The 9,608-nt window shown below is 40.6% G+C and overlaps 2 protein-coding genes across 2 annotated transcripts; one reads left to right on the forward strand and one right to left on the reverse strand.

Annotated features, from left to right (window-relative positions):
- Positions 1 to 259: 259 nt before the first annotated feature.
- Positions 260 to 1,752, reverse strand: LOC145488051 (uncharacterized). The gene is made up of 2 exons (XM_081466819.1): positions 1,400 to 1,752; positions 260 to 681 (listed from the first exon to the last, which is right to left on the reverse strand). Exons 1-2 carry the CDS (start codon positions 1,536 to 1,538, stop codon positions 332 to 334), a joined length of 489 nt encoding a protein of 162 aa, XP_081322945.1. The 5' UTR covers positions 1,539 to 1,752; the 3' UTR covers positions 260 to 331.
- Positions 1,753 to 3,615: 1,863 nt separating this feature from the next.
- On the forward strand, positions 3,616 to 9,608 carry LOC145486993 (uncharacterized). The gene is made up of 6 exons (XM_081465700.1): positions 3,616 to 3,650; positions 3,736 to 3,911; positions 5,485 to 5,572; positions 6,933 to 8,072; positions 8,804 to 8,846; positions 9,422 to 9,608. The coding sequence occupies exons 1-6, from the start codon at positions 3,616 to 3,618 to the stop codon at positions 9,500 to 9,502; spliced, it is 1,563 nt and encodes a 520-aa protein (XP_081321826.1). The 3' UTR covers positions 9,503 to 9,608.

Genomic DNA, 9,608 nt, shown 5'->3' on the forward strand with positions numbered 1-9,608 from the left:
TGTACCACATTTGAATAATGCACGCTGATAGCGCACACAAATCGCTTCGCGGGAAATTTATTTCTCGCACGAGAGGGTTGGATTATAGAGCGCCAATCTTAGAATACATTGGTTCATGCTTTTAGCTTTATATTATCGAGTTATGATGCACTTGGGAGAGGTGCTCTTAAAAGTTTGTAAACCTCTCTTTAGAATTGCATGCGAGCAGACTGAAGACCCTTTCACAAAAAGAAAACAAGTTCATAACCAGTCTGTTTCTTTTATTTAATGACCTTTTCACTGATTTGGTCAGGAGACGTGGCAACACGCTAAACTGTTAACCCTGATAGGCTCAAATCAAGAATGCACCGAAGTAATCGTGGTTGCCATTGAACCAAAATTCGACGCCATTCTGCGGTGCTCCCCACAAATTGATCTTCAGCGAGATGGTGTCACCAGCTTTAAGGTCAAATACACCGAAAGTGTTCTGTGGGCGTTGCGCTCCCCCAGTTTCCGATCGCTGAAGCAAGGTAACGCGGTTATCGTCATTGACAACAAAAAACACTCTCCCGAGGCTCCTCAAGTAGAGCTGTGCATAGATGTAGTACTTGGCAGCCCTGGGCACTGTCAACTTTCCGTCACGATACGTCATGCCACCTGCAAGATGACTACGACAGTCGCTGGTTGACCAGTCGGTGATCACTGAAAGGTAAATTAAATTTGTGTGGAACAATGTTATATTGCTCTTTTTTTGTTGTTGTTTTTGCCCCTTACCCTCCCTCCTCCCCCCCCCCCCCCCCCCACCACTTAGTTTTGGCATTTGCCAGGTGTCTGTATTGATGTCCACGGAACTGTCCACACTACGCCGGGGGAATTTGAAGACGAAGGTATCATTTTTCCTATATCATTGTAAACCATCTTACGTTAAGTTGTTTTTCTGTAAATGGTGTGCAATAATAAAAACTGAAAACTGAAACATTCTGAAAACGCATCAGATGTTTTCTGTCCACACTACTCTCGAAGAATTTGAAAAAGCAACAATCACCGGTCATTTTGGATTTGTGTAAGAAGAAACTCGGGGAGGGAAATCACATCATTATCGTGACTACATTGTTTTCAAAAGGCCCCGTTTTTAAAATGTTTTATTTTTCCTCGAGTTTGAAGAGCGTTTTCGTGACGGATTAGTGTTCACGGTTAGCCTTTTCAAATTCCTCCGGACTCGAGTGGACGGGCCTAAGCCAGTTACAGGTATGCCGGATGATATTTTGATGGGAACTCTGCAATGTTCAACAGCTGCTGGACACAATTTACAATACTCGCTTGAGCATAACGGGTTCCGATTTTCCTTTTCTCGTACGTATTAAATGAAACCACACTAACTATATGTTTCAAAGAAGGAGAAGCAAAACTCAAAGCATACCTGTGTTAACTGGATAGTGGACTACTTCTAAAGGAGCTCCCACAATGTGAGCGGACGGTTTTGGGGCCTGCAGTGAATTACAAAGAACGAGGAATACTGTTATCTCATTGATTTTACCTTTCAAGCTTCTCAAACTCATTACTGACTATTTATCAACTTTAAACAAAGGAAATCATGACCGTGACAGTGTTTGGATGACTGATCGTAATTAGTACAGATTTTCTTCGTTTTCTCGTTAGTTTTAGTTTCGATTGAGAAGATCTATCAAATATTGAAGTCAGTGTTTGACCACATTTCCAAACAATTCGGAGTTCGCAAAAATACCCCGCTTCGCGTCGTATTTTCCACTCTCTTCTCGGTGTTTGGGAACGTGGTCAAACACATTCTATAGAGTTTGATATATTACATAACTAAATGTAATCGTAAAGTTAAGTTAATTTGGGAATAACAATTGTAACAACATCTTGGCTATTTTTACGAACAATTTTTGCAATAAATTTTCTCCAATACTTAACGTTTCCTTTCGGTAATTTTGCTTCGACGTTGTTTCGGGCTTAGTGCATGTCTTCGGGGAATCATATTAAATCCATGAAACAAAACAGAAAAAAAGGGGGCCAATAATCTGACTTTAAATTCCCAGGATCGACCCTCTCGTTTTGTAACGACTATTGTTTGCCGTCTTTCAAAGAACAGCTGAGGGAACAACGTTTGATTTGCTGTAGCAAAACACACCAAAAAAAATTGTTTGACTATATAATTCTGAAGGACGCAGTAATTGTGTTTGTGTTTTACCTTAGAAATCACCTTTAATATACAAAAGTCATTTTCAAAATTACTTACATCCCGAGTCCTTTCCATGAAAGCAGTGAAGCCAATCAGGGTACGTTTCACTGAGCTGAATTGTATATAGTGCTGGTCTAAATATTAAACAACTCAGTTCTCGGCAGATTGTGAGATTGAAAGATGAGTGTACCTTTGGTCCATTTCATTTTCACGAAAAGCAAAAATTAAACAATCAAAAACAGAAAGCATAATTTTCAGTTATTACTGGTTTTCAATATCATGCCATCGATCGAAATTAAAAATCGTAACAATTCAACAAATAAGTCAAAGCCAAAAAGTCAAAAATCTGGGATATGATAAATTATAGCTATACAAACGACCTCGCCTAAACTCAACTGGTGTTCAACCACACAGCCACTTTGTTGTTGTTGCTTTGTTTGTTTTGATTTGCATTTTACTTCTTTTTGTTTTGCTTTATTTGTTATGTTTTGTTTTGTTTTGCTTGTTTTTCTTTGATTGTCATGTTTCCCGAGTGACTAATTCATTGCCCGATATAGATACCTGATCTCCAAAACCGACCACTCGATCGTGAAGGAGTCATTTGCCGCATGATAAATTTGTAGCTCTCAAATTTGGCGCACGAGCGAACCGTAACATATTCGAGACAAATCGATCCCGAGAACGAAAGGTAGCGAAACAGAGGTTAAAGCTGACGAAACCTAGCCAAAAGAATTAAGAAGCCAAAAGTTAAAAAGGTGTGTAACGTAAATGTCCAAGAAACAACTTCAAGAGCTAAATGTACTTTAATACCTCCTAAATCACGCGAGAGAATGAAGAGTTTAATAAGGGAGACCTCTCGAGACCCCCGCCACTTCAACAGCACATGGTTTAAATGCATCTGAACAAAGTACGCACGTGAAATCTTTCTAAACGAAACAGCACCTTCGTAGTTATATCTTCTCAGAGGTTTTAGTGACAATCATGCTTGAAATAACTTCCAATTGTTGCGTTCTAATTAAGACGGATTCCGCTCAAAGTTCGAGCAATAAGTGCAAAAATTATTTACTAAAAATCTACCGATAGCACGGTAACTTTTTGAACACTATTTACAACATCTCACTGTAATTTATTTCTCTAGGTGACCCCGCGATTAAATCCACAAGTATTCTCGAGAAATTTAATATCAAACCTCGTAAGAATGCTTAAAGCGTGCGTTATTGTGTTCTCAACTAACGCGAAACGTCCGTTTTAATAGAAATATTGATAACTTCAAGTTCAATTTTCTCTCGCGGGGTCAGCTTGAGAGCTAAGGTCTCGATTACATCTTCCTACCTTTATTCAAAATATTATCATGCCATGAGGTTTTTTTGGTAACTTGATTTTTGCCATTATTGTTCGAATGTTCTGCGGAAATCGTCTGAATAATTCTTTTGATGACGTCAAACAATCAGAACTTCAAGTTGCACAAGTGATTATTCGTTGCCAGAAGTTAAATGGCCCAGTGAAAATAGCTTTTTCATCAATCTCTGGTCGCAATACTTACTTTTATACAGCAGTTATTTCAAGAGAACAGAAAACAATCACAAAACGGCAGGTATTAGTCAGGTCATGCTAGAACTAATGGAACACCTTTTATCAAGTCCTAAGGAATCTCGCTCGCGCGAAGATGTAGAAAGAATTCTTCCCTTCTTCAGAACCAGAACTCCTCTGTTTCACGCCCTCAGTAAAGGTGAGCGTTTAGAATTGTAATTTTATTTAGTATTACTCGATCTAGAAAAACAATACGTTTCTCAGCTAATAGGCTAGCAAGGGTTTCATCAGATAAACAGTATATCTGGTTAGAAAAGAGCCCGAAGAAAATCCACTCGCCGATTGGTTTAAAATTGTGCCGGTTTCTATTTAACAAATAGATTATGAGCTCGAGATTTCTGTCACGAATTGAAATCGAGAGCGAATTAATAGTCTAATTGGTTTAGTACAAATCTGCGTCTCGACTGGAAAATTATCAATATCCTCTTCACAGATGCTTCGAAAACCCAAAGAAATGACAACCATTTTGTTAATAACCGCACACTGCTAGGCTAATCACTATCTGTAACATAATAGATAGTGAGTAACGTAGCCAATCAGAGGACGACATTTGTGATAGAACGCTAGTAGATTTTTACTTATGAGTTGTAGTATAAATCTAGTAGCGTTCTATCACGAATACCGTTCGCTGATTGGCTACGCCACTCACTATCTATTCTGCTGTAGATAGTGAGTGGCCTAGCAGTGTGCGCGTGTTAACGAACTGGCGGCCGCTTATTTGTGTTTCTGAAGTGTCTGTGAAGAGGATTTACGGAAAGAGTTTTGAACGACTGGTAGATTTATACTAAATAATTAGTTTATTCGCTCTCAATTTCTATCTGTGATAGCTGACTCGGGCTGCGCCCTCGTCAACTATCACGCTATAGAAATCTAGAACTCCTAATTTAATTGTTTAATAGAAATACTCGGAAAGTTTGGAAACACTCACCTGTCGGTTTGTGTTGCCAAAGCATTTCTCGTTCTCCCAAACTTCGAATCGTGCTTCTATATCTCGAGAGAAACACGCTATGTATTTTGCATGTACGATTAAAAGTTTGAAAAAGGATAATAGGAAATTATATCGTGGCATAACTTCTCTGTTCCTACCTTCACTTGCAAAGAACTGGCGCGCGTTAAACTAAACAGAGGAAGCGCGACTTATTTGAATTCTCTGACCTATGGGTTTAGTTCTAATCCGCCGTAGGAAAAACGATGGCGATTGGTGCCGTTACCCTTAATTCTTAGCGCACGGAAACTTAAATAACGCTCATAAAAAATGCACCCAAACGTTCTAAAACCTTCAAACCTAGAATACACAGTGTCGTTAGCACAGGGAAAAATACTGCAAAAATAGGGCCTTCCTTGTACTCTACGGGCTGTATTAGGTTCGCATGTAACTGTGGTAAAATGTACGGCCGCCATCTTTTTCCCTATGATCGCGCATAACTTGGCATAGACATAAGTAAGCTTTTGCAAACGGCCGAAAATTAGCATAAAGACAAAACACTGAAAAACAAAGAGAAATACTTTCTATTGAACCTCCTTTGACTAGAAACCTTGCGAAAGCGCCACCCACTTAGGTGCTCGGTTTCTAAATGCTAAAAAGGCTGCCGTCTTGTTGATATGCCCCTGATTTGTACATGCCTAGAATTATGAATAAGTGTCCGCTCACAGGGGAATCACGCGTGAGCGTTCGGGTGTTCAGTGTTTATCTTTTGTCGCCCATTTCACAGATCTGCTTGTGGATATTGCTCAAAATGCCACTTTGAAGAAAGTCAAGAAAGATTACGCAATCGTGTGGCAGGGACAAGAGGGAGAGAAGTAAGTGAATTAAGGAAGAAAACATTTTCAAAAATACAAATGCGATAAAAGTTGACATAATTAAGATTTAATTAAGATTAAAATAAATAAAAACTCGTAAGGGTGAAATATATGTGATGTATTGACAAATGCAAATCGTTTATTGCGGTCAGGGCTGCTTGCCTTCTTTCGTGCATGCAGAAATTCTAAAATGAGCGAAATCTGCTCTGATTCCTTTAAAAATCATATATATTTGCCTGATCCGAAAACGTGGATCTTCGTGCACGCGAGAGAAATCGGTGCAGCCAGTGTTTCAGCGTAAAGGGTTTCATTTTTAAGAGCCGCCCTCTGTAAATATAAACTATGGTCATTTGGACGAGAAAAATCAAATTTCTCAAACTTTTTCAGATGAATGGTCTAGATAAGTGATTCACAAAAATATAACTTTCAGTTCAATTCGATTCGCATTTTAGCGCTGGGGTGACCATCTTGGGTTTACCTCTCTGAGAGGGCTTTCAGCGGCCATTTTAGGGCACATTTTTAACAATTTTCCATACAAAGAAAACTTTATAAATTCGGGTAAAAACCCTTTATTCGAAGCAAACAAATATTTCTTGTTACGCTGAGAGGCTGTTTTGGGAATTTGATCGAAGTCTGATTTTTTTTTTAATAGAATTTTAAATTTCTTCCCTTTCGAACTACTCATGAAGTCCCATAAAAATGGCGAAATTTAAAGTAACGTAAATATCACCAAAAGTACATCACTTGAGATCCCGTACGAGTGAACGTACGGTTGGGAATCCTTCTGCGATAGAGGGCCAGACTGTCAACATCAAGAATTTGCGAACGGGACTTTGGGCGTGATGCTCAACGAGTTTGCCTTTGAATTCTAAAGGTCTCTGAAGAGTCTCTTGTCCGAGACGAAACGCCGCGTCAGACTAGCCACGAACATTTCACAAGTATTTGACAATTGTTTGCTTTTGTATAAATAAAATTTTTGGGCTGTTAAAACTGTCAAATGTTAGAAGAAGAAGTTTAAGCTGTGCTTTTGTCAACAAAGACCACCGTCCTAATTAGCATAACTATGCTAATTATTACGGTGGTGAGACATTGCAGGTGAGACATGGTGGTGAGAGAGTTTGAGGGATTTGATTTTTTTTTCTCGTCCAAATGACCATAGTTGATAATTGCAGAGGGCGGCTCTTAATATTTAAAAACTGCTGTGGGTCTGCAATGCGTCCAGGGTGAAAGAAGTCCTTTGATCAATTGAATAATCGAGAGGCATTGATATACATATGTACCTCATCATCAGTGATTTCAAATTAGTATTATGAAGTAAAATCTTAAAGGATACTTTTCTGTAACTATAATTCCTTCACAGTTTTGGGATCATTCTCAAAGGAGCTGCGTCAGTGCACGCCAGAAAGGACCAGGCACTCGCACCTCAGCAAGACTCCTTACCAATTCCTCGCAGCAATAAGGACCGTGTTGCCGTCGTGGGTCCTGCGCTTGGTGGCTTGCGATCAGGAAGCAGCTTTGGGGAAATGCTAATGTCACATGACCACTTGACATATAACTCTACTATCATAGCTGACGAGCTGACGTATGTTTTACTCATAGACGAGGCGTTGTACGCAAGATCATTCGGAATTCATAAACTAGAATGGGAGAACAAAGCGAGTTTCGTCAATCTGTCGCCTCTTTTTCGAAACTTGACGCCTGCTATTAAGAACCTGCTGATGGAGAACTTAAAACAAGTCGACGTCCAGTTCGGCAATCGTTTCATAAAGCAAGGAAGCATTTGTAACAGTCTATTTTTTGTCTTTCATGGTTGGGGAAAAGTGATTGCTGACTTGCGTTTGAGCATGACGCAATATGAAGCGATGAAAGCGAGTTCAAAGGTTAAAAGTCTATCGTCCGGTCGAAAGACTGCATGCTCTGAAAGAGCTGAAACCACAACGAAGAAACTTGACCCCAGTCGCCCTCTGTCAGTTATTGAGAGGCGTAGGCACAGGAAAGAGTACGGGTACGTTGCCATGGAGACGCTTATGCGACAGCGAGAGTTGCCAGTGACGGCGACAGGCCCTAATGACATCATAGGAGACATTGAAATTATCATGGACCTACCTACCTACTGCGCGAGCGTCGAGTGCATGGAAAACTTACGCGTTTACGAGCTAAGCAAATACAACTTTTATCAAATTATAAATCAGAGATGCACACAGACTTATAATCTCATAAAGGGGAGCGTTTTGAGTAAGTTATACCACCGAGCACAACGACACGAAGACATACCGCTGTACAGTCTACTTTACGACCAAGCCTCGGCGTCGCCAGCTAAGAAAAGAAAGAATAAATCAATGTCCGCGCTGTGGAGTAAAAAGGTCTTAGAAGTGCAAACTCTAAAGAGATTAACAGGAATAGCGAGAAAAACTGAACCACCGGCTAAAATTGGGGATAGTTCAATGTCACACAAGGCAGCTGGGACTGTGGACAATGACAAAAAGGAATCAAAATACAGGTAAACGATGTATTAGAAGAATATATATTAGCACGCCCCTAAACAAGGGATAAACCCATGTAGTAGAATAGTCCATATTCGTATTCTCGGTATTGGATTGGAACTAGCTTGGAATCGAGGCTCATTCGGGACCATTTGCCAAGACTCCCCGCAGTAGCCTCAGTTGCAAGCTAGTGCCAGTCCATCATTGAGAATACGAAAATAGAGGATAAATTGACTGCACATGCTCAGAACTCCGCCATTCTCCTCCAAAACGGTATTCTCGTCCCCAGTACTACTCGTTTTAATTTAGTGGCTCTGGTTACGAGAATGCCGAAACGCGTGAAAACCACATATGGTAGGAATTCATACACGCCCGCTCCAGAGCTAAAATTTCTAGCAGAGGTAACACATTCATCTAAGTGAGCGTGCACTAATTTTTTGGGCATTTCCCGCTCTGGCATGGTTTAATTAATTATATATAAGCCGGGGTGGGGAGGGGAGAGTTCACGGATGGCACGAAACATATATCTCTCCACATTAACATTGTACGAAGTGAAACCTTATAAAATGAAATAAATAACTAACTAAATGATCTTAATCCCGAGGTCAACATGAGGAAATCCCATAAGGTTGGTTATAAGCACGCACTAGCGGGCATTAATGAGGCGAGAAATTTTGTGCAGCAATGATATGCATTGCAGTTCAATGGAATCTTCTTAATGTTTGTATTTTGTTTGTTTTTCTTGCAGTTCTGGTGAGAGCAAGAAAGATGACAAACAGCTAGAGAAAAAGGCAAGTAAACGCTAAGTAAGGCAGTTTTATAGCACAGCTTGTCAATGAGTATGTAGGCCGGTCGGTCAGAAATTAAATGCAATCATACAGTCAGTCAGTCAGTCAGTCAGCCGGGCGATCGGTCGGTCGGTCGGTCGGTCGGTCGGTCGGTCAGCCAGCCAGTCAGTATGTAATTCAGTCAACCAGTCAGACAGATATTGGTTAGTTGGCTACTCGGCTGATCAGGCAGTTAGTGTGTCATTCCGCTACCCTTCAGCTTTTAGCTAGGCGATCGATTAGTCAGTGGGACAGCCAGTCATTTGTAGGATCGATCAGCCGATCGGATAGTCAAAGGGTCAGTCAGTCAGTCGCACTTCGGGACGGTCGATTGGTCAGCCAGGCCACACTTAGACTATAGTGAGCCGCCATGTAAGTCGATACACTTACACTGGCGTATTCTAGTTCGAAGTTTTCTGTCGATATTTGGCTCTATGATTTACACCTGGCTCGATATAATTGATTTCTGGTTCTTTTTAAATTTCTCTTTTGTTGGGAACTCGCCTTAGCTACTTACTCTAAAACGTCTTTCCTTGAAGGCTGGCTACAAGCAGTATACTGTTGACGAGTTCCGCGCGTTGAAGAAAAAGATGCAGGCACAGGCGAAGATTGCGCTCTAGACATTGGACCGAAGCCATCAGCATCTGGGTAACATACACTGCACCGGACTATTAGCTGGAAAAGTGGTCGTCGAGCTAATTCGGAATTCCGTCGTCCTACTACAAA

The sequence above is a fragment of the Orbicella franksi genome, chromosome 5 (assembly GCF_964199315.1).
Source record: "Orbicella franksi chromosome 5, jaOrbFran1.1, whole genome shotgun sequence".
Taxonomy (NCBI): domain Eukaryota; kingdom Metazoa; phylum Cnidaria; class Anthozoa; order Scleractinia; family Merulinidae; genus Orbicella; species Orbicella franksi.